At 31.0% G+C, this 24,320-nt stretch overlaps 2 protein-coding genes across 2 annotated transcripts; one reads left to right on the top strand and one right to left on the bottom strand.

Moving 5' to 3' along the window:
* Nucleotides 1–265: 265 nt before the first annotated feature.
* LOC123296659 (chromodomain-helicase-DNA-binding protein Mi-2 homolog) lies at nt 266–13,402 on the bottom strand. The gene is made up of 10 exons (XM_044878226.1): nt 13,210–13,402; nt 10,668–10,750; nt 10,173–10,604; nt 8,972–9,148; nt 8,745–8,912; nt 5,580–8,683; nt 3,493–5,044; nt 2,893–3,268; nt 1,937–2,073; nt 266–845 (listed from the first exon to the last, which is right to left on the bottom strand). Exons 1-10 carry the CDS (start codon nt 13,244–13,246, stop codon nt 831–833), a joined length of 6,081 nt encoding a protein of 2,026 aa, XP_044734161.1. The 5' UTR covers nt 13,247–13,402; the 3' UTR covers nt 266–830.
* A 1,437-nt stretch (nt 13,403–14,839) lies between these two features.
* On the top strand, nt 14,840–24,077 carry LOC123295281 (F-box only protein 21-like). The gene is made up of 8 exons (XM_044876563.1): nt 14,840–15,108; nt 15,530–15,808; nt 16,778–17,216; nt 18,200–18,478; nt 18,538–18,747; nt 18,862–18,963; nt 23,044–23,266; nt 23,820–24,077. The coding sequence occupies exons 1-8, from the start codon at nt 14,942–14,944 to the stop codon at nt 23,999–24,001; spliced, it is 1,881 nt and encodes a 626-aa protein (XP_044732498.1). The 5' UTR covers nt 14,840–14,941; the 3' UTR covers nt 24,002–24,077.
* The last annotated feature ends 243 nt before the right edge of the window (nt 24,078–24,320 follow it).

The following is a 24,320-nucleotide window of genomic DNA, read 5'->3' as shown; positions in this document are numbered from 1 at the left end:
AACTTAAGCTATTACAAACACCTTTACGAAATTTTCTTTTTTTTTTGTTTTATCAAAGCAATTATTATTCGAAAAAATACGAAAAATATATTTCAAAATACGAGAGTGAAAAATAATGTACTATATATGAATAAAAATTATTTTTTTAAAATTTTCATTGAGTTTTTTTCTTTATTATTATTTTTTTATTCGTAAAAATAAATAATTCGCTAATACAGTGTTTTGTTTTAATTAAACTAAAGCAATTCACAATATTAATTAAATATTAACTAATTAAAAATTAATTAATATAATAGGTTCGGGGTTTGGCGTAATATTTGACAATCATTTCAGAGCGGAGGGAAATTTAAGACATGCTGTTGTCAACTTTTTACTTTACATAAATTTTAATAGCCAAAAGACTTCTTTTTCAAGAGGTTTGGAAAATTTTTTATTGGGAAGAAACATTCAACCATTTTTTTTCGAAACTAAGTCCTAAAACATTCAATCATTTTGTTTGAAACTCAACAAAGCAACGTTTTCGATCAAACACATTACAGCATGCAAATTATTAAGTGTCTTGCCTCTCAAATGATCATTCGTTCTGAAATAACAAATACTACGCTTGACTCTAGACCTAAAAATTATGTTCCTATAAAAAAACAAAATATTTATTTTTCTTTTTAGGCAAAGATTTTATTCCAAAGTCACATTTTTCACCTTAATACGATAATTTTTGTTTGTAACTTGTTTATAAATAAAACCGTATTTTCATTTTTTTTAAAATTAAAATGTGTGCTTATCAAATATTTTTGGTATTTATGTCAATTTTCATTCTTCCATTGATTTTATTATTTCTTACGAACCTGTTACAGAAAAAAATTGTATTGATTTAAATCGAATAAATAAACACCAAAAACTTTGATAAATATTCTATTAATAAATTTTTGTAATTTAAATCAAGTCCATTTTGTCCGAAAAATTATTCCATTTAACAATTTCACCAAAATTTTAAGTAGTTTATTTGTAGAATAAAATCGGGGCTAGTAAAAGAAATTTGAAAGATCGAAATAGTTGAGAGCTCACATAAGGAACGAAACTATTTCGATCGTTCGAAGTATTGAACTACATTTTCAAAATTGTTAATTGGAACAAAAAGTATTCAAAAAAGAAAAATATGGAATTGAAATAAAGTAATAAATACGAAAACAATTTTGGAAACAATAAACGAAACCTCAAAATTCGATCTTTATTAGATTTGTGCATTTTTTAAGTACTAATTTAAAAATTGGAATAATTTTGAGTAAAAACTTTTATTGTAAATTAAATAACTCGCTCAAGATTATTTTGTAAAAATTCAAGACATACGAGCATTTAAAAATCATTAAAAAGATTTTCAAATACAAAGTTTTGCCCTAAGTTTCATAGAAATTCTCACATGTTTGTCGACTCTTACAGAACAAAAACAGTGCTTGAGTCTAAGTTACTTAAAATCATGTACACTTTTTTTTCACAGAAAGTCATGGAATATAAAAAAGCTCCATTTTTAATTGTTCCAAACCAAGTTCATAATTCAGGATAAAATTAAATAAGAAAAAAAGAAATTAAAAAAAAACTGAGCATTTTAATGATTAAAAACAATTTTTTTTTTTTAAATATGAGATCCAACCGATTAGAAGAAATAATTTATGAGCAATCAATTGAAGATTGTACTTATCAAACTGTTTTTTTTAGCATTCACAACAAAACAACAAACCACTGTGTGTGTATGTGTGCACCAAATACCAAATTTTTATAAATGTGACGTCACATTTCGCCAGAGGTTTTACTTTAAAATAATTTCGTAAGTTAACGAAATTTTTTTTTGATCTTGTTAAATAAATATTTACTCACCCACATTAAAAAAAATTTTTTAAACACTTAATTTTAATATTGTGTTTTATTATTTATTTTTTACCTTTGTCGAACCACTTGAGGGTGTTTGGCCAGGTACTGAATACTGTGGTCGGAAATTAGCGAAATTAGCTGCAGCTTGTGCAAAACCAGGTAAATTACTTGCATTAAAACCTGGCGGGAATTGAGCCATTACTTGTGCTGTAAAGAAAAACATAATCATTTCAATATTTATTAAATATACATATTTTGATATTTCCAAGTTTGTAAATTTTCCATTGCGATTGCCATCCTATTTTTATGCATATGCAATCATAAGGGCTGGATTAACTCATGCCGGGGCCTATAGATAATCGAATTTTCCGAGGCCCCCAGACAATGTGACAATCAGACGCGGATTTTTTTTTCTCTTCGTAAATAAACTTGGCGCTATCCTATGGCGCCCTTCGAGTAAAATTACCTTCTCGCTATACCCCCCTTCTTTTTTACTCTTCGTAAAACAACTGGACACCTTCCTGTGGCACTTTTCTCCTACAAATTTTAATTTTTAACCCCCAATGAAATAAACAAAGGGGTGTTATAAGTTTGACCGCTATGTGTGCGTGTCTGTTGCCTGTATGTGGCATCGTGATGCCTAAACGGATCAACTGATTTTGTTTATGTTTGTTTCGCTTGATAGGTAATTTAATGGAGAGTGTTCTTAGCTATGTTTCAAGTGCGATTTTAGGGTTCCGTTTCCGAAAAACTAAAAAATTGGCGATGAACTTCAAAATCGGTTAGTTTGGAAAACGCTTTAAGGAAAGAGATAATTAAATGGTTTAGGGTTTCGTACCTGAGAAATTTGTCGGGGGTTTTTTAAATTTTGTAAATTTTACTTGTTCTCTTTGAACGTTTTCCCGGGATTCCTTGTCAATACGGGACCCCTCAGTAGCCACGGTTAAAAGGGGATAAATTTCAGTTTGGAAAAAAAAATGTATAATCAACCATTTTTTCCCGCTAAATAAAAAATGTTCAACTTACGATTGCCTTGTGTAGCAGCACCTGCTCCACCGCTACCAGCGGTTGCAGCTAAACGTGACAATATTGAACGTTCAGACATCTGTAAACGTTGTGCAACTGGTGGAATACGTGCCAATGTGGCTGGAAGTCGTGATACATCTGATTTCATATCAGATAATAATTCCTCCAATTGATTTAATACTTTATGCAATACAGCATTCGCTGGTTTATTACCAGCCAACGATTCTTTTGATAAATGTTGATGAGATTCAGCCAAACATTCAACTTCAGCAAAACGTGCATTCAACGACATCGCTGGATGATTTGGATCTTGTGTGAGATTTAAGTATGCAGCACGTCGTAATTGTTCTTCGATAACCAATGCTTGTTCAAGTAACTGAAACAAAATGTATCATATTAGATTAAGACTGTTAGTGTATTAAAACACAAAAATCATTTTAGAATTTCGGCAAAGTTCGAATCTCGAATATACACTATTATCCCAAAATAACGAGAATAATATTGGATTAGTTTTCAAGTAACTAAGGCAAAGATCGAAAATGTAAAAATAGGATAGTAAAACAGACTTCTGAGTAAAAAGAAACAGATGTAAAAACTTACCTTAAATCGTCTAGCTAAAAATTTATTTTTAATTTCTAAGAAATTTCCTTTGCCAACATCCATTTTAAATGGTTCATTGATAATTGCAAAACGTATATCATTTTGTATATCTTGCCAGCGCCCGTAGCCATGCGTGACAATGCCAGCCAACAGCCAATAATCATGACGCCTATGCCATATTTCATATTCACGTCCAGGAACGGCAGCTTTCTCTTCATTCAACCATAACGTATGTAATTCAGTGAAACCACCATCAGCAATGTTAAACATAAATTTACGTTTTGGAATTTCTTTATCACTTTCATCGTCTTTGATAACAATTGGTTCCTCCTCTTTTTTCTCCTTTTTCTCATCTTCTTCATCTTTTACAATCACAACATCATCTTCTTCGTCTTTAACTTTCTTTTCTTTATCTTTGTTATCTTCTGATTCGGCTGTTTCTGGTTTCACTTCAGCCACTGTTGGCTTTGCTTCTTCTTTGACTTCTTCCTTTACATCTTTGGATTCAGATTTTGTTTCTGATGGTGTTGGCGATTCAGAATCTTTCTCTTCGGTAGAAGTTTCCATCTTTTCATCCTTCTCTTCTTCTTTTATTTCTTCTTTCTGTTCAGGTTTTGTATCAGTGTTTTCGATTTCTTCTTTCTTTACCTCTTTTTCTTCATCCTCTGTTTTTTCTTTGGTAGAATCAGTTTCTTTTTCACCACCTTCTTGAGTTGATGTTGAAGGAGTTGGACTTCCAGTTGCGCTGGTTGCTGGTGTAGCTTCTTTACTATTACTCTTTTCACCTTCTGAAGGAGGAACGGTGGTAGAAGGAGTAGGAGTAACAGCTGGTGTTGCTCCCGTAGTATCTGGTGTAGCCGGTGTTGTGGCTGTGCCTGGTGCACCTGGCGTTGCAGGAACACCTGGTGCTCCAGGAATTACATTTTTAACAGGTTCACATGGTTTACGAATCAATTCTGGCATACTGTAATATCCATTAATATGTTCAAATTCTTGAACTTTCTTTCGTATCAACGACATAACACCAATTCGTGTTAACACATGTTGTCTGCTTAACCCTTCTCTAGGTACTCCATCAGCGAATGTGTCTACATTATCTGCACCAGGTTCACATAAATGTCGCATAAACAACGATACATACGCCTTGAAGTTCTTTTCGGATTTTCCACGTAAATCACGTACCAACCATTGTGAATTGAAAGCGTCTTGTGGTGGCATACCATACCGCATGATTGCATTTAAGAATGCTTTACGTTGGCGTGCATTAAAGCCTAAAACTTCAATGTTGCCACCAACACGGGCAAGCAATGGTGGTAATGGACGGTCGCGTTCGTCTTTACGTTCCATACGTCTTCGACTGCGTCGACTCATATCACCATCATTCTTCTCGTCGAAATCGTCATCTTCTTTGTCGTCATCAGATCCAGCGGATAAATCGGAATTGTAATCAGATAAAGTTTCTTGCCATGTCGTGTCTTCACGGGTATCTGTTGTCATGCCACCATCATTGTAGTTCACTTGTTTGCGAACACGTTTTCCTTTTCCTAACGTTCTGTAAAAATAATTTTTTTAAATATATTAATGACCGTATTTTTAGTTTATTTGTTATGTTTTTTTAACAAAAGGACATTTTAATATCAACTATTGACTCAAACTTTTCGAAAGAAATCCGGTCATATTGGCCGTCTGCTTCTAACTTTTATGAAATTTTGGTGGTTTCTTTTTTTAGCCCCGAACCAAAAATAGGGGTGTTATGTGTGTCTGTCTGTGGCATCGTAACTCCTAAACGGATGAAACGATTTTGATGTTTTTTTTTTTTTGTTTGGCAGGTAATTTAATGGAGAGTATTCTTAGCTATGTTTAAGTGGGAGTTTAGGGTTAAGTACCCGAAACAACTAAAAAAGACGCGATAGTGTTCAAAATCGACTCAGTTTGAAGGCTATAAGGAAAATGGTAATTTAATAGAGAATATTCTTAGCTGTTTCAGGATTCAGTACCCGAAACACTTGTCAGGGGTTTTTTAAATTTTGTAAATTTCACTTTAAAGCTTAAAATAATTTAGAAGTGAAAATTAAAGGAGTACGAACCTGGAAATGTCTTCTTGTTGTTGTTCATAATGATGACGTAAGAGTTTGATCCAATATGCAGGATCAGTATTTTCAGCTTCCTGTTTAATAATTTCCGTATCCACTTCTTCTTCGTTGTCACCTTCTTTAGTAACATAACTAGCCACTTTAAATGAGCTAAGATATTCGTTAGCCCAATTTTCTTTTTGTTCTATACCCTGTTTGGATCGATCCAATAATTCTGACACAGCTTTATCATCATAATGAATGGCTTCATCTTCTTTACCTTCATCCTCTTTAAATAATTCTTCCGTACCAAAACGAAGAATATCATCTAATTCTTGTTTAGTAAAATTAGCACCTTTACCGCCCATACCAGGCCGTACAACAAGATGTGTCAACATCATTTTACGTTTAGCTACTTGCGTCACACGTTCTTCGACACTGTTACGTGTCACAAATCGATAAATCATTACTTTATTCGCTTGACCGATACGATGAGCACGTGAAAAGGCTTGAATATCGTTATGTGGATTCCAATCGGAGTCGTAAATAATGACCGTATCAGCTGTGGCTAAATTAATACCCAAACCACCAGCTCGAGTTGACAGTAAGAATACAAACTGAGGTGCTCCAGGTGCGTTGAAACGATCAATAGCTTCTTGACGTAAATTACCGGTAATTGCACCATCAATACGCTCGTATTTATATCCTTCACCTTCGAGATAATCTTCAAGAATATCCAACATCTTTGTCATTTGTGAGAAAATTAGCACACGATGTCCTTGTTCACGTAATTTTTTCAACATTTTCGATAACAATACTAATTTACCAGCAGCTTTAATTAAAGCTTGTGTTTCATAATTACCGTGTGGACCTAGTGGGGCCTCTTCAGCGGCAGCAGGGAAAAGATATGGATGGTTACAACATTTTTTCAAATCCATCATAATATTTAGCAATGAAACCGATTGTCCACCACCTTTTGGATTCAAAGCCTCAAAGTTACGTGTCAAAATATACTTGTAATATTTCTTTTGCATTGGAGACAATTCAACACGAACAATAAATTCTGATTTCGACGGCATGTTCTTTAAGACATCAGCCTTTAATCGACGCAACATATGTGGACCTAACATTTCATGTAATTTTTTCACTTGATCCTCTTTTGAAATATCAGCAAATTCATTTTGGAAAGCCGATAAATCATTGAATTTCTGACTATTCAAGAAATTAAGTAAATGGAATAATTCTTCTAAGTTATTTTGTAACGGTGTACCAGTTAATAATAATTTGTAGCTGATGTTGTATCCAGCAAGTAAACGGAAAAATTTGGATTGATTACTCTTCAAACGATGCGCTTCGTCAACAACTAACACAGCCCAATCAATTGATCCCAAACATGCAGCATCAATTGAAACTAACTCATAACTTGTCAACAATACATTGAATTTAATCGCATTGGTACGTATTTTTGAGGCTCGTGAACCTCGAACAGCTCCTTCTTCAAAAGATAATTCATTTTCTCGAATAACAGCCCGAGAATCTTTATCTCCCACGTATGTGATACAGTAAAAATCGGGAGCCCATAATTCAAATTCTCGTTCCCAATTGATAATTGTTGATAAGGGTACACTTACCAAAAATGGTCCTTTACAGTGACCCTCCTTATATAATGAGTATAAAAATGTAATCGTTTGAATAGTTTTACCTAAACCCATTTCATCGGCTAAGATTGTATCAATACCTTGACCCCAAGAATACCGTAACCAGTTTAAACCTTCCAATTGATACGGATGTAATTGCAAACCATTTTCAGTGATATAATCGGGTTGTTTCTCATATTTTTTCTTTAGATCAGTTAGCGGTTTTTCTGGAGGTGGTGTGTAACGTCTTGGACCTGTACGCTCATCATCGTCCATAAGTTCACGTGTTTTTGAACGTTTACCTTTACCCTTTTTGCCTTTGCGAGTAGATTCTAAGCCACATGCAGCTCGTAAATCCATATAATATTCGATAGCTTGTTTTAAGCCAGATATATCTTCACTTTCTTCCTCCCATGTCGCTTGATCGTACGATAATTCTCGCCATTTAACTAGGTAAAGAGTGCGGCCATCTCGCATTGTACGATGATTAATTATTCGATGAACTACTAACCATTCTGGTTTTACTCCGTATCTGTAATATTTCTCTTCTAACACCGCCTCCCGAGCAGTATCTTGAGCAGACATTGATTGAAGACGTTTATACCGTGAGTCAGATTCATCTAATGGTTCTTCCAATTTAGGTGGTTCGTCTGTATCATATTTTCTTAGATAATTTCGATACATAAATGGATGATGTACATCTAATTGAAGCTCCGAGATCCAATCACAATGCCAGTATGATTTTTCATGCCATTTTACAAAGAATTCTCTACGCCTATGCGTTTGTTTTGGTGGTTTTTTACTTGTCGACGGTTCTTCAGACGGTTTTGATGGTACTTCAACCCAACGCCACGTTAGTAATTTTGTGACCTTGCCAGGTAATGGAGGACAACTGCATCTAGGACATTTCCAATCTCCGTCGGGTATTTCAGGTAGAGGTGGATTCAAACAGAATGTGTGGTATGCAGAGGGGCACGAATCACAACATAATAATTCACCACCATCTTTACATACGCGACAAAATTCTTGATGTTCGTCGTCATCTTGTTCAGCAGCTCCTTCAGCTTCACAATGTGGACAAGACCATCTACCTTCGGGTGTTTCATCTAATTCAGGTTCCAAGCAAACTAAATGGTATGCTCTGGGACATGTATCACATAAAATGATTTCACCACCTTGTTGACAAACTTCACAATAGTCTTGGTGTTCTTGTTGCTCTTCGCCGTCTAATTTGCCAGTAGTTTTTAATTTCTTCTTTCGTTTTAATTTATTTCCGATCTTAGTTTTAGCCTTTCGTCTGGGAAGAGGTTGCCCATCAGGTCCAACTCCTGGATCATTAGTTGTATTTGACGATTCGTTAGGTGTAGCATCTTCATCTTTAGATCCTTCTTTAACATCTTCGGCGTCGGCTAACATTTGTTCAAATTCAACGTCAGAATCTCGATCTGAATTGTTACCCCCACTTGCATCCGGATCTTCTTCCTAAAAATATCCAAACTTTTTTTTATTTTTCCTTTCTATAAGAAAATAAAAATACACTTACAGAACTTCCACGTTTCCGTTTTCCCAACTTAATTTTCAATGTAGGAACTTTCGATGCTTTCTTTCCACTGCCTGGTGTCTTTTTACTTCGACCACGTTTTTTCCTCGATTTTTCACGTTCTTCTTCCTCTTCTTCTTCGTCCTCATCTTCCAAAATTTCAGATCCCGCCTGAAAACATACCCAACATTTAAATACGATATCAAACAATATAAAGCGTATATTTTTACCTTCGAAGATGTTTCTCTATCTTTGTTTGATGGTGGGCGTCCTCTTCCCGGTTTTTCACTCCTACTAGGAGTGTCAGAAGATTCAGCCGGGTCATTTTCGTTCTGTAAATGGGGATTAATTTCAGAAAAATCCCTCCATTTTGCAGCTACAAGCATCATTAACTTAGACATTGGAACCTATATATTAAAATAAAAAATAAATAAACCAAAACAGAAAAACGAAAAATAAACAAAAAATAATAAATCTAGACATGCGCAGTAAATTCAAGATCGATTCGTAGTTAATATAATCGAGTTTCGATTAAATTCTAGTCGCATCAATGAATGTCTTTACTTTAACGTCCACAAGAACAGCCCCGATTTTGATTTTTTTTTTTTTTAATGTTCCTTTTCTCATATTATTTAAAATCAGAAGCCTTTCAGAGAGTAGAAGAAATAATCTGTGGAGGAAAAAGGCAATGTCCCGACTGAAATTTGAAATTTCGAGAAGATATTGACTTTATACTGTAGGTGTAATTTAAGAAGAGATTTTTAAAAATGCATCCCCGGTTTGTATAAATTACCATCTCTTATTTCAACCGTTAAGAGGATAAATTTTGAAAAATCCTTTCTTAAATGACATCTACACTATAAAATCAATATCCTCTCGAAATTTCAAACTTCTATTAATTATCAGTAATTTAGGCTGGGCGTTAATGTTTCAGTCGGGACATTGCCTTTTTCTTCCCTCAAATTATTTCTCCCCTCCGAAAGATTTTTGACTTTAAACAATATAAAAAAAAATAAACATTTAAAAAAAAAAAAAATCGGCTCTTCTTGACGACTTTCTAAGATAACCTCTTTTATGTACCAATTGATGTGACTATTCGATGACTATTCGAAAGAACTCTTTATGAGCTTATAGAAAATATTTTTCAAATCCATAATAAAATTTTATGGGTATGAATTAAAAAAAAGGTTGAAAACATGTGAGGCAGAATAAATGAAATATATTAGGATTAACAGTCCATAAGATTTACGAAGAATCCTCTCCATAATAAAAAAAAAAAAATTAAAAACATGATACTAAATTCAGAGTATCCAAAATTCGTGGACACCCTGAAAATGTAACTTTCATTTTCGAACCGATTAAAAAAAAAAGTTGAATATCCTGATAATTTTGGTTAGCCCTGACAAAACAAAAAACAAAAAACATAATAACCTTAGGATTCTCTTTCGATAAAAGTGGTCGCACATGCTGTTGAAATAATTTATACGTTGTCAAATTTTGGAAATCGGTTTCACTGTATTGAAGATCAACATCAGTTAAGCCAAATGTTGAACAAACTTCTTGTATTGATGGCATATTGCCACCAGACGTGGATGTTGGCTCACTTGGCGTTGGCGTAATCGGTGCTGCGTTGGATGAGGAATGTTTGGCACTTCCACGTTTTCGACCTTTTTTACTGGTATTCGCATAATCCGAATCACCACCAGCTCCATCTTCTTCACCACCAAAATCACTTTCTTCGCCACTTTCATTCTTCTTTCGTTTTTTCTTTTTACGTGATTTTTTATCTTCACTACGCCCCTTTCGTTTTTTACCCTTTTTCTTTTTTCGACCATCCTCGGGTTCGTAGTCGTCTTCTTCGTCCTGATAAAATCATTTTTATAAATTATCAATTACAATTTTTCAGGTTTATTATATAATACTTACGGCTCCCACCTTTACAGCTGCGTCATCAGACTCTGCTGAGTTCTCACCAGCGTGATTGACAGACTCTTCTGCGTCATCTTCACCTAATTTAAAATTTAAAACATTAATATACAAAAATAAAATAAACTACATATTAAAATTCATATTCGTTTTAAAAAATAAGTTTAGTGTCTAATGTTGCCAGATTTCCCATTAAAATGATAGATTTACCGTGTTTTGATTGTTATACCGTTTTATTTTCGTAATCTTTTCTAGGGATATTTTGAATTTAAATTTAATCAATAATTTATAGCATTAATTTGCTAATTATGAATTTTTAAATTCGGTAAAATCCATCTACCGTTTTTTGTTTGAAATGGTCTGGCAACACTGTTTAGTGGTTTAGCTTAGTGCTTAGTTAATAATAATGAGGAGGGATTGAGTTTTAATAATCTTACTCTCTTGTGTACCTAACTAAGATTTGAGCTAGTAATGTCCTCAAGCAAAGTAAGTTTTAAAATTATTAATTTTTCAAAAGCGATATTTTAATCGACGTTTTATTAATTTAAAATTTTCTAGTTATTATCTGCACATTTTCAGAATTCCATACCAAAAGAAAATATAAGTACCAAGGAGTTTTTTGAATATTTCTCTGCATTTAATAAATTTCCGAAATAAATATTTATATAAATTGCCCCCAAAGAAACGTATACACTGATAATAGAGTTTCAACAAGATGTAACAACATTTCACAATCACTCGTTTTCGAAATATCCCAGAATGTTCCAGAAGATGTCCAACATCCATCGACTCCACACTGGGAAGAAAAAAAACTAGGCAAGCAGTTTTTTCTACGCCGGCATGTAAAGCACAAATCCCAGTCATAGACGTATGTAGATTTTAGCCGTATGCAGAGGGCAAAACAGGATTTTTTAGTATGGAGGGAGGCAAATCAGAAATTTTCCCCCAAAAATTTGCATACGTTCAACTGTAATTTAGCACAAACACATACTTAGCCAACTAAATTAATGATAAATAGGTGCAGGTCCATTTTTTTGAGATTCTCGGTATTGCATAATGTTAGCAAGATATGAAGAGGTCTATGTTCAATATTTTCTTAAATGAAAATGTTCCAATTGTGGAAGAGAGAGGGGGTATGATGTGGATAAAAATTTAATATTGGAGATACAAAACGCGGGCATCAATTTATATTTGAATATAAATAAGTGAAAACAAACAATTGACTGAGTTAATTGTCGAAATACCATGCATAGTCAGAGTTGATTTCTTTATCACATAACACATACATACATGTGACACATAACTGATTATAGTACATACTATAAAATTTCCACCTAATTGGCGCCCTCACGGGTAAACATGGATGTTTACGAAAAAATGTTTCAAACAAATGTTGTTTATTTTTTTATAAGGAACATTTTTACATTTAAACTTTTGTTCTATCTCTAACGGTTTACAAGATGGGTCCTACGGACCCAAGACCCAATTGACCTATGATGCTCATTTACGAACTTGATCTCACTTTTTACGTCCTGAGTACGCTGTAAAATTTTCAGCTCGATATCTTTTTTCGTTTTTGAGTTATCGTGTCCACAGACGGACGGACGGACAACAGGAAATGGACTAATTAGGTGATTCTATGAACACCTATGGCAAAATTTTGTTCATAGCATCAATATTTTGAAGCGTTACAAACTTGGGACTAAACTTAGTATACCTTGCATATTACATATATGCATGGTATTAAAACGCCGAATTACAAGGTTTTTGGTAGTTTTTATGTTTATCCCACGTGGTACAATGGTACAATGTCACAGGACCTATAGTGAGAAATTATTCCACCCGCATCAACTTAATCGCCCCATATTTGCTTGACTCAATGCTTTATCATCAATAGCCCTACGGCACGCTTAATAATTTGCAATATTTATTTCGAACATTCTGTACAATGCTAGACCGATGATCTTTTTAAGAACCAATTTTTTATCAAATTAATTACTCAAAAGGTGCGAAAATTACAATTTTTTTTTTGAAAAATAACAATTTTAATTTACAAAGAGTCCACTACTGTCCACTATACGCAGTGGTCAGTTTATACACATGACAAAGTTGTCAGGTGTGCAATCTTCGAATATTGTAGGTTAAGACTGTTCCAACAAAAGCCGAAAAATATTTTCAAAACCAATAATTTACAAATTAATCATTTTTCATTGCTATATTAGATGGCCTCCATTTTGTTAAGGGTCAGGAATATACCGCGCTGTCACAAAAATAATGAAATCGTAACTTCCCCCTCTCAACCCCCGTACAATTCATTACCGACTTTTAATTTTTTTTTTTAATAATTTTTTTTGACAAAGACTTGTAAAAATGATGCTTTTAATATATCGAATACAATGTTTAAAGTACGGAAAATACATAAATACAATTAATTATAATTCATTTAAAAATAATTTCAATGTAAACATAAAATAATATTAAACGCTTTGCTTTATAATCACACATCTTTCAGTATACAAAAAAATGTTAGCAATTTACTTACCGGCAAAAGAGTCTTCAACTTCCTCATCTGATGCCATTTAATAGTTAAACTATTAACGTTAACAAATAAATAAAATAATTAAATATTAGTTACAATTATTTGTTTGATTATAAAAACTTTTTTATAATAAATAACACATTAAAATGCCGCTTCATGTACCAACACACTGTCGAGTTGAGATCTACCTCTCTCTATATTCACAATATATTAAACTGTATTTTTTTCACATAAATAAAACTGAACACCACCGATCTAATATTTTAATATACATAAACAAGTATACATTTATATGAGACGTATTAGTTAAACAAGGATAAATAATATTATCCATAAACAGTAATTATACCCAAACTTTAATATTTCGTTGGAGAACTGAGTCGAAGAATAATAAAGTCTATTGAAACAAATAATAATATGGTACAAATACAAAAGTGTATTTTATTATGGCAAATATGAAGAGATAAACATGAGAGTAGATAGTGGAAATTTCAAAGTATTCAAAAAATTAATAATAATAAAAGATAAATATTAAAATTAAAAAACTCTTTTTTAAAAATAATGACAAAAACATGTTTTAAAAATCTTAGTATAAATTTGGTTTAAAAAATCTGTATATCAAATTTATGAAACAAATATATAAAACGAAAAAACTATTTCGATAAGTTTGTCCTCTGAAAACTGAACACTTTGTAACAAAAAATTCTCGATTTTTAAAAACAAACAACTTTTCAACAAATATTCATGTTTTGCCTAAACAAAAATAAGGAAGAAAAAGCAATATCGCATTACGCTTTGCTTGTATGGTATATTTCCATAAGCTTACCTGATAACTAGAGCCCGTAAACTTTCTTGGAGTAGAAAATTATCAAAGCCGCAATTACTTTTCTCCTCCCAGTTGATCGGCGCTCATTTGATGTTTTTTATTTTAAATATAAAATTAGTGGAGGACCGGGATAATAGCTTTTTATCTATTACAAAAATTTTGTAAAAATAAACAAGCCCGCAAATAGCATAATATGTTGTACAAAATGAGAAACCCAAACCTGAAAAAATAATTTATGATCTTGCGAAATGAACGGAAGTTATAGAAAAACCTTACCCTTGTGGAAATATTTCAAACGAAAGGCTTAAAAAGTTTTACTAATTCTGAAGAACCCTTCTTTTGTATTAGTAAGACTTTTTAAGTCTTTTGTCAGGTTTGAATTTTTCATTTTCTACAAGATTATGCTATTTACGACTTTGTTAATTTTTACAAAACAAGGTAAAAGCGATCGTTCCGATCACATATAAGTCGTGAAGGTGAAAGAGTATGTTACGGCCTTGATAATTTTCTACTCCGAGGAAGTTCACGGGCTCGTGGTTTATGAGGTAAAATGAAATCTTCGATTCCAGATGTGATTTAAGGAATGAAAGAATCTAATAATGAATTTTTTTGATTTTGAGGGCATTATAACTTGACGTATATTGGGAAAAATAAATGTATACGCTCGTGGTGAATACCGCAAAAATCACAAACATAATATCACAAAAGCGAACAGAAAAAAATTTATCAAAGTTTATAGATCATATCTCTCAAAACGTAAAAGATTTGCTTGTGTATATTCTTTCGTGTTAACAAAAAAACGTAAATAAATTTTTGTGTGTTTGTGACATTTCATAATGTTGACATTTGACAATAAATTGACATTTTGAATGTGTTCTTAATTAGTATTTAATTAAAAAAGTAAATAATATGTCACTAACTACAATATTAGATTTACCAGTGGAATTAATTGAATATGTATTATGTTACGATAACCTTGAATTTAAAGATGTGATCAATTTTAGTTCAGGATGTCATAGATTTCGTGATATTGTACTCAATAGCAATGTATTATGGAGAAATAAATTTATGGCTAAGTATGTTCATATCATATTTTTCATTTAGGGCTGCCACCTCTCTTGATTTGATCGGAAGAATCCAGAAATTATGTAGTTTCTCTCGACTCCCGATATCAATACAAATAAAGAAATTTTTGGTTTTATTTGTTTCATATCAGGCAAATTCAATAGCTTTGTACAGGTTTTATTTTAAATAATTTGAAGGATATTTATTTATGTTTACAATTATGGAAAAACTGGGTATACAAAGCATAAAAAATATCGTTATGATGATATAATTAGATTCATCTCCCGATTTCTCGATACTTTGAGGTGGCAACCGTATTTTCAATAAATTTGGGGGTGACCAAAAATAGCAAGATAAAAATTCCGAATTTCGAGGTGGTTTGAAAATCACAATCCTATCATTAATAATTATTTAGATTTTAATTTTTTTTAGATGGCCACAATTTAAAAATGTTTGCCCATTAAACGATTCCGATTTTAATTGGATAAAAGAATCGATAGATTGTTCACAAATTAAACGTAAAACAATGACTATTTTATCGGATATGTCACCAAAATTTTATAAACGTTATGAATTATCTGAAAGTGATTTAATTGAATGGAAAAATTTGATGAAAGAAAATCCTAGAGCTTATTATTATATTGTAGACGATTTAATGAAAATCGTTAATGATGATAGTCCCATTAATACAATTGAAGTTGTTCCAATTAAGTAAGTTATTCTTATTTATATTTTTCTTATAAAAAAGGATTCATTATAGCCCTGGAACCCGTGACAATAAAACTGCACTTGCACGGATTTCGAAATTTCGCATATGAATCAATACTATTTAACGATAAGTACAATATGAACTAGATGTGCCAGGGTTTATCTTGGCAGAAATATTTTTTGCCAAGATTTTCTTATTTTTTACTGACGTGACAGATATTTTGGTCAAGTTTTGAGCTGTCACACCGAGATATTTCGAAACTAGCACTCAAAACGAACAAATTAAGAAAAAAGTATTTCCGTGATAAAGGTAAAATTTTATTGGCTTTATACATTAAAAATCGGTGTGACAGACCTTTCTGCCACGATAAGAGCTGTCACACCAAATTTCCCTGAAAATAGAGAAAATTTGCAATAAAATGGTATCTTTAAAATTAATTTCCATGAAAGTGCAAATTAATTGTAATTATTAAACATATAAAAATTTATAAAAAATATTTCTGCCAGGATAAACCCTTGTACACCTAGTTCATATTGTACTTATCGTTAATTAGCATTTGATTCATATACAAAATTTCGAAATACGGGTAAGTGCGGTTTTACTGTCACGTGTTCTCTGCTTATTAAATAATAGGTCACAAAATCAATCGTACCCTCTAATAAAATTTGGGAAACAAAACTTAGATATATTTTGAAAAATGTGCCACGTTTCGAAGAACATAGCCTTTTTCGAATTGTGAAACTCATTTAACAGTTGTGACTTTAATCTGTATGCATTTCTAAAAAATTAGAGAAAAGTATGATAAAATATATATTGGAAAATCGTGAATAATCAGGGAATATTGATTATTGTGGCCTCTAGGAAATGGGTCAGAGGTGTCTTATAAGACAAAGAGATACATTTAAAAAAAAAAACCCAGTCAATTTTAATGTTTTTGGAGTATTTTTGTTATGTTTGCCGTAATATTTCAGTACACCCGGTAATAAAACATTAAAATATTACGGGATAAAAGCACTTCGTTACATTCGACAAGTACATTTATCAGAAGAATGGGAAATATATATGTCATTACCACAATCTGAACAAATATTGGAACGTGGTGCTGTATTGGTAGCACAATGGTGTCAACCTGCACAAGATATTACAGTAGAAAAAATATCAAATGAATTTGATAGTATTGCTAATGCTGTAAAAGCATTATTACAAACAATAAATGATAAACATCCGCTATTATCCGCTACAGAAGATGAAATAAATTATTGGAGAACACATAACTTAGATGATAATCAATGGAAGGCGAATGATTGTTTACAAATATTGGAATGTATGGGTACTGTTTTATTTAAAAATATGGGTTTTCATGGTAATAATGAAATGTATTTTATGCCGGAAAATTCATTTATTAATGCAGTAAGTAAAATATTTACTAAGGAGCGAATTATTCTTACCAGAGGCGAATTAAAAAATTTTACAAAAAGTTTCAAAAATTAGCTCCCCCGTAAAAAAATCTACCAATAAAGACATTTTTTTAGTTCTTCAGTTTCAAGTTCTTTATTTCTTAGAACCTATAAAATCACGTTGGTTGTTCAGGGCAGTTCTTCGACTCTAGCTATCGTTGATAAATAATAACGTTGACGGATACATTCTTCAAAAAAGTACTTTAATAATTAACCAGAGTACATTAATACTTACATAATTGCTCTATTTTGAACTTTTTCAGTTATCAAATTGATCAAATTGCTTATAAACCTGCATTTAAGCAAAAATCAACTGTATTATGTCCTTTGAATATTTTTGCACTAGATCGGCTCCATTTTTCTGCAGATACTTGGATTCAACTTGGGATACGTTCATAAATCTTTATTTCAATTATGTCTAGGATTTCCGGGGCAAGCGCCCCGGCTGGCCTCCCCCTCCTAGATTCTGGGCTGATGGCATATTAAGACTACAATACGCACCAATAAGCAATGAGATGGGCAGCATAAATAAAAATTCAGAGATTGAAAAAAGAACACATTTTTCTTAAAATCGAATATTGGATTTTTAATTTTTAAAGAATTTTTATTTCGAAAACTAAGCGTTTAGAGAAAAAATCGCAAGAGTACTTTTTTGTTTAAAACTGTTAAAAAAAATACATAAATATTTTTTATTTTGAAAAAATTCGAAATTTTGTACTTTGCGATTCTCCCACTCCTTGTTTATTTTTCGATTTTTTTCATTAACAAACTTGATCTTTCAAATACCAAAACCCTCCTTAATACCAAATTTTTTGCTTGCCTTTTTGTAAGCATTCCCTGTTCTTAGAGCCGCCAAGAGAATTTATTATTTTAAGAAAAAAGTTAAAGCTTTTGAGTATTATAATTTTTTTTTTACGAAAATTTTAAAATGTTTAGGTTCTTGATAAAAGGCGAGGGTTACCAATAACCTTAGCCATTTTATATGAGAGCATAGCAAGGCGGCTTGGTGTTAAATGTGAACCAATTAGTTTCCCAGCACACTTTTTATTACGTTGGAGTGAATCATATGCCGAAAATGATGATGGAACTGGAAAATCATTTTATATTGATGTATTTAATAAAGGACATTTTATTTTGAAAGGAACATGTCCACGATTAAGTTACGATATGAAAGGGAAAAGAAAATATACCTACAAAACGGCATCTGCTCGTCAGGTATGTAAGGATAATACACATTCTAGGTAGATATAAAAATATGATTTTTTTAAATGTAGGTTGTGGAACGAATGGCAAATAATTTGGAAGTATCAGGTCGACAACATTTACATCCAAATGGACGAATTACACGATTAAGATCCACGTTGGAACTATTACGGTTAATATCGCCCACAGATATGACATGTGTGCTAGATTTAGCTCGGATTTATATGTTGTATAATATGGATGTGGAATTATTAATGAAAAATTTAATTGAAATTCAACCGGTAAGTTGGAAAATTTTTACCAATACGATACTAGTTTTAAACTTCCCCCTTTTCCTCATCAATGTTTAAATTGGTTAAGTTAAAAACTAAAATTTGAATATTTATTGTTTTCAGCAATTGGATGAACGTGAAAAAACTCAAGCAAATCAAATTGTACAAATGCTTCAGGATCATGCAGCTCATAATGTCGAAGCCTTGAATGATTTATATCCAAAAGTAAGAAACATATATACCTGATATCCAAATCGTGCCATTTTTATATATTTTGGAACCTGTTGATGTCCGAATCTTTTTGTATCTTTTTATGAGCCTAAATTAACAGTTTTGTCCAGCAAATTTAAATATAAGATTACACTTTTACAAATTCTGTGCCCATAAAAAAATTAACAAAGTCTTTTCTATGTTATCACCTGTCGAGATTTGCAAGGAAAAGAAACTTGTATTTTTGATATCTAAACTTTTTCCTATTTTTAGGGGTACAATTTCGTGAAATCTTTTTTTAATGGAACTCGTCTTTCTCATAAAATATTAAAAAATTACCAAGCTATCTATCTATATTAAGAATTGTCGAATTTACATTCGAATAATTTCAATATTTGCCTGATTCTTTCTAGTAAACTAATTTTTCTTAATCATATAACAAATTATCTAGGCATAAATTCGACGCTAAATTCTAGGAAACTTGGTAAATCTATTCACGACTCCAAAATACCATAGATAAATAACACTATAATGGTGGTTGAGGAGCATATAAATATCTCCATGGTATAAACAAACAAAAAATCATAGAGCATATATTCTATTTTATATCATTTACAACTCTAGTTCGTAAGTCAATGAGTAGAAATTTCTTTTTTGTCATTTAATTATATGTTATAAGATAATGTTTCACTCTCTTCAGCCGCCAGTAGAGTATTATCTATGGTGTCTTGGTATCGCGAATGGTAATAAGAGCTATTTATTGCCGACTTTAACAAGTTTCATATTTAAATATCAATTGAAGCGCTCCGAAATTCGTCAATCAGACCAACCCATTTTGTCTTAAAAAAAAAATTGACACCTGCTGTCAAAGTTTACTGTTTTGATAAATTAAACCGAAGCTGAAGTAAATGTTTGCTAGTTATTCCTTAGCCAAGGATTATTATGACACCACTTTGAATGCCATCCTGTATAAAATTTATTAAATTTCACTAATAAATTATCTATGAAAAAAGCTTCAAGGAAAGGAATAGTTCTTCTTTCTGTTTAATTTCTTTTACAGTTACAGTTATTAATATTATTTGGGATTAGGAAATCATGAGAAAAAAATTCTAATCAGAAAAGTTCTTAAAACTTTTTACTCCATTTATTCCATAAATTTAGGCTAAAGGAGAGACTTATTACCTGTAGATATTCGAAAAATGAGGGCTCTTTTTGGTAATTATATAAGAAATAAAGGAATTTTGTTTAAATAAATTTTCAAGGCATCGACAGAATCCGAAATTTATCATGTTACCCATTCGGTCAATATTATTTAACCGAGAAATTAGAATGACTTTTTAATTTTAAATATAATGATCTGAAATTTTCCGCCATGTTGCATTTGCACGAAAAATTGCTTTTATAATTTACCAAATTCATTTTGGTAAATAAAGAACTGACTTAGACATTAAAAAATCATAATTTTGAATCGTTTAAACCGTAAACAAATACAGCTTCTCTAGCGGTTTGTTTTTGCAGTAAATCATGAACTTATTTGTGGTGGTATAGTAAAAAAAAATTTTGCTTTCCAAACTTTAATTTAAAAACTAGTTTGTAATTTACTGCCAGAAAAAAACTTAATGTTTTTCAACGATATAATAAATCGAAAATAAGGCCATACATGTTTATTTCTTTCGATTTATTAATCGTTACCAATTATTGTTAATTAGTGTTTAAGTAAAATTTATCAGTTACAAAAGAATATTCAAGATATACAGGATAGGAATTAAAATTATATCTTAAAATGGCTAACCTAGCATAACTCAACCCAATTCTATTTGGTTGTTGGATCGAATTATGATATGTTTAATTTTTTGATATATTGATTTGTTGGTAAAAGTTTGAAGATCTATCAACCAATTAAAAATAACGGAACGATTGTTTTAAAAAATAAAAATATGTCTCGTTTGTAAACTTTATTAGTTTTTGGTTGGAGTGCCAAATTTGGATAAGTTTTTTGTTAATCTAAGTCACAAGTAATCATAGAAATGGTTTTGTTGGTGTTACTGTAAGAATCCTACCTTGTATATTAATATTCTACGTGTAAAAAAAAATCATTTTTGTAGCCTCGAATATTTACGTGAAGCATAAAAGATGACATGCCAAACTCAACAACTTTTATTTAATGTCCTAACATTTTTCTCAATAAAATTTATGTTCGATTTGTTTGTCAGTTACCCTAAGGGTGAAATATACCGAATAAACTAAATGTGTAGATATTAGGTGCCTTGAGCCTTTGTCTTAATGTATTTGGAAAAATATGAATCTGAAGATGTTCATAAATTTCTATTGAATTAAGACTTAAGCTACTAAATTTGAGCTATTAAACCATGGCTACTAAATTTTTATCATTCATATTCGAGTGCACATGGCCGCTTTTTCGGTATCACAACGGACCCTATGGTCTAAGTGTGTCCCACCCCAGGACAGCCACTCTAACCTAACATAACCCGCAATTAAAAAGATTTTTTTTAAAAGAATGTCGTAAAAGTTGAAAATATTATAGGGAGATAAGAATTTTTACTCCACAATTGCTAAAATATATTTTGCATATATATTTTATGCTTCATGTAAATAACAGACTTGCATTAAATAATAATCCTTGATTTCTACATATACTCCAAGAGCTGATGACACATTTTAGAGCACGGATTTGACCCATTTAGTTATATAGCTTAAAAGTATTGTCTATGCTAGTTGTATAGGGAATACGGTAGTTGCCTGATATCGAATTTGCCATATTACCAATAACAATTTAAAACTAGACTTAATTCCATAACAAAAAATCGAAAGTGAAATTAAAATATGGTGATAAAGGTCAATGACATCACTAAACTAAATCATCCTCTTTGATTAATTAGGAATTTTAATCGTTCATATGTTGCATACTCCTAATGGCTTTCGAAAAATGACTTCACTTTTCTGCCCATCCAGTGAGAAATATTCACCTGAAGTGATAAAAAAAAATTTTGTAAACATGCCTGGACAGAATCATTCCCTATACAACTGACGATAGTTTTAAGCTATATAACTAGATCGGTCTAATCCATGGTCTACGAGTTCTTTGGATAACAAGTTTATTTTTGTTTTTAACTAAAAGATGGTGTATTTTATTATACAAATGATATTTTTATAGGTGATGGTATATTCTGAAAGATATACAGAGTGTTCTCTTAAAAGTTTGCCACTTTTTTAAAAAATATTCTGGAAAAAAATAGTACAATACTTTTTGAGAATTCTGTATATCAATTGTTTTGTTTAATAAATATTTAGCAATATATATTTTTTTATTTTAATATTTTTTTGGATAATTGTTGAATATTTTTTTTATATTTTTTTATAAAATCGTTGGAAATAAAATTTTTTATATAATTATTTTTGTAAATCAATTGTTTTTTATTTAATTTTTCTAAAATACTGAATGTATCAGTTGAAAATTATGTTATAATAATAAAAAAATACATTTTTTATACTGATATATTTTGTTGTACATTTGTATAATAATAAAATATCGCTTAAGAAATTATCAGTAGAATTTCGATTCGTTGAACAATCGAAAAAAAAATTAAGATTGTATGTTTATTTTCTCTTTGATAATTTATAGGTGAGTGTTTACTTGCCTAACAATAGTTATCTATAAAATTGAATTCAGTATCAAGCCTTAGTTATCGATACATGAAAGTTTCTTTATTTTAAAAATACCAATTAAATATTTTTTCTTTCGTTTAGAAGAAAAGTTCAATCGAATAAGGACGAATCTAAGACCTCTTGAATATCGGACCACCGCTCTAACCAATCGAACTATAGAACAATCAAAATAAATTGTATTATTTTTTTTGAACTTAGTAATTTAACGTGCGCGAGCCTGATTGTTAAAAAATCTGTAAAATCTTTAAAAAAAAGATAAATTTTACCCATTTTCTTACAATTAATACAAATGACTTAATTTTATTTTCGGCCTAACGAGATTCTACTGTAAATTTTGGTCCATAAAATCATTAAAAACAAACAAACAATTCAAAATTTTGTATTGACATTCAATTTCTTTAATAATAGCTAGAAGCCGGTCCGAGACCAGCAAATTTGTACTATGCTGTCGGTATGGTTATGCAACATCAAGGTTTAAATTATCGTTGTGTGATTTATGATTGGGATCCAACATGTTTGGCATCCGAAGAATGGCAAAAGCAAATGTCAGTAGAAAGTCTCAAATATAAAAATAATCAACCATTTTATAACGTTCTTGTTGAGGATGGTTCACATAGATACGTAGCACAAGGTGAATTCTTACTTATTTTAATTATTCTTTGCTTTTAATTCAAGCAAATTAGTACAATCCGAAAAATTAATTATTCAATTAGTCCTAAATATTAATATTGTACAGCCCGTGAAGGCCGTGGCTCAAGTTTCGATGGATTGTGAATTTTATCCAGCTGTATTAAATTTTAATAATTTCTTAAATTGTTTAAAAAAGTAAACAAAATTTAGTTCTTTCAAAAATATTTCATATTGGAAAATTTTGCATTATTTGAGCGTCAAAGTTAACTTTATGTCTTTAAATATTGAAGTCATAGAAAGTGGTTTACCTGAATATTTGAATCGGTAACACAAGGTATGACTGTTCTATTCTACGATTTGACGCCGCCTTCCTAAACGAGCTATACAGCAAATATAAGAAACGGTGAATGCTATAATTCGTTATCTGTCTCTCATAGTAACAGATTAAATCACCTAGATTCTGTTTAAAAAAATATTCTTACTTTTTTTATATTAAGAAGACATAGGATTTTATGTTTATTTATTTTTTCATTTAAAATATTTTCTTTGTTTAGAAAATATACGACCAACTTCTGAACCAGGATATTTATTTCAAAATCAGGATATAGGACGACATTTTTCACATTATTTTGAAACACATTATGTACCAAATGCTGAAAAACATGCTGAATATCCTTTTGATGAAACCGTAAGAAAATATAATCATGAGAAAATTGTTTTTGGATATATTGGATAACGAAAATAATGTTGATATGTAAAATGTAAAAACAGGAGATATATAATTATTATATATTATGGTCTATTAAGTTTTAGGGGGAATATTGGTAAAATAGTTTTGTTAAAACAAATGTATTTAATATTTAAATATTAATAAATAATTATTTTGTATATTTTAAATTTAATCAAGATACGAACAGATTTGTAAAGACACTGTTAGATTACTAGTAACATATTTACATCCATTAGCGTTCTGTTCTACGAAAACTGATCACGTTGTATGTTAATGAAGAGCCAGGGCCCGTGCACAGGAATTATCCAAGGGAGGGATTTAAACT

Source organism: Chrysoperla carnea, chromosome 3, assembly GCF_905475395.1.
Source record: "Chrysoperla carnea chromosome 3, inChrCarn1.1, whole genome shotgun sequence".
Lineage (NCBI taxonomy): Eukaryota > Metazoa > Arthropoda > Insecta > Neuroptera > Chrysopidae > Chrysoperla > Chrysoperla carnea.
Note: the sequence above shows the minus strand (reverse complement) of the source record. Positions and strands in the feature narration are given on the sequence as shown.

What these genes read in the sequence shown, in the direction of transcription:
- LOC123296659 (XM_044878226.1), bottom strand. Translation starts at nt 13,246, where the DNA reads ATGGCATCAGATGAGGAAGTTGAAGACTCTTTTGCCG. An exon ending in TATCGAAAGAGAATCCTAAG is followed by an intron (nt 9,149 to 10,172) that starts GTTATTATGTTT and finishes TTTAATATATAG; the next exon opens with GTTCCAATGTCTAAGTTAAT. An exon ending in CAACAAGAAGACATTTCCAG is followed by an intron (nt 5,045 to 5,579) that starts GTTCGTACTCCT and finishes TTATTTTTACAG; the next exon opens with AACGTTAGGAAAAGGAAAAC.
- LOC123295281 (XM_044876563.1), top strand. Translation starts at nt 14,942, where the DNA reads ATGTCACTAACTACAATATTAGATTTACCAGTGGAATTAATTGAATAT. An exon ending in ATTGAAGTTGTTCCAATTAA is followed by an intron (nt 15,809 to 16,777) that starts GTAAGTTATTCT and finishes GTAATATTTCAG; the next exon opens with TACACCCGGTAATAAAACAT. An exon ending in ATTTAATTGAAATTCAACCG is followed by an intron (nt 18,748 to 18,861) that starts GTAAGTTGGAAA and finishes TATTGTTTTCAG; the next exon opens with CAATTGGATGAACGTGAAAA.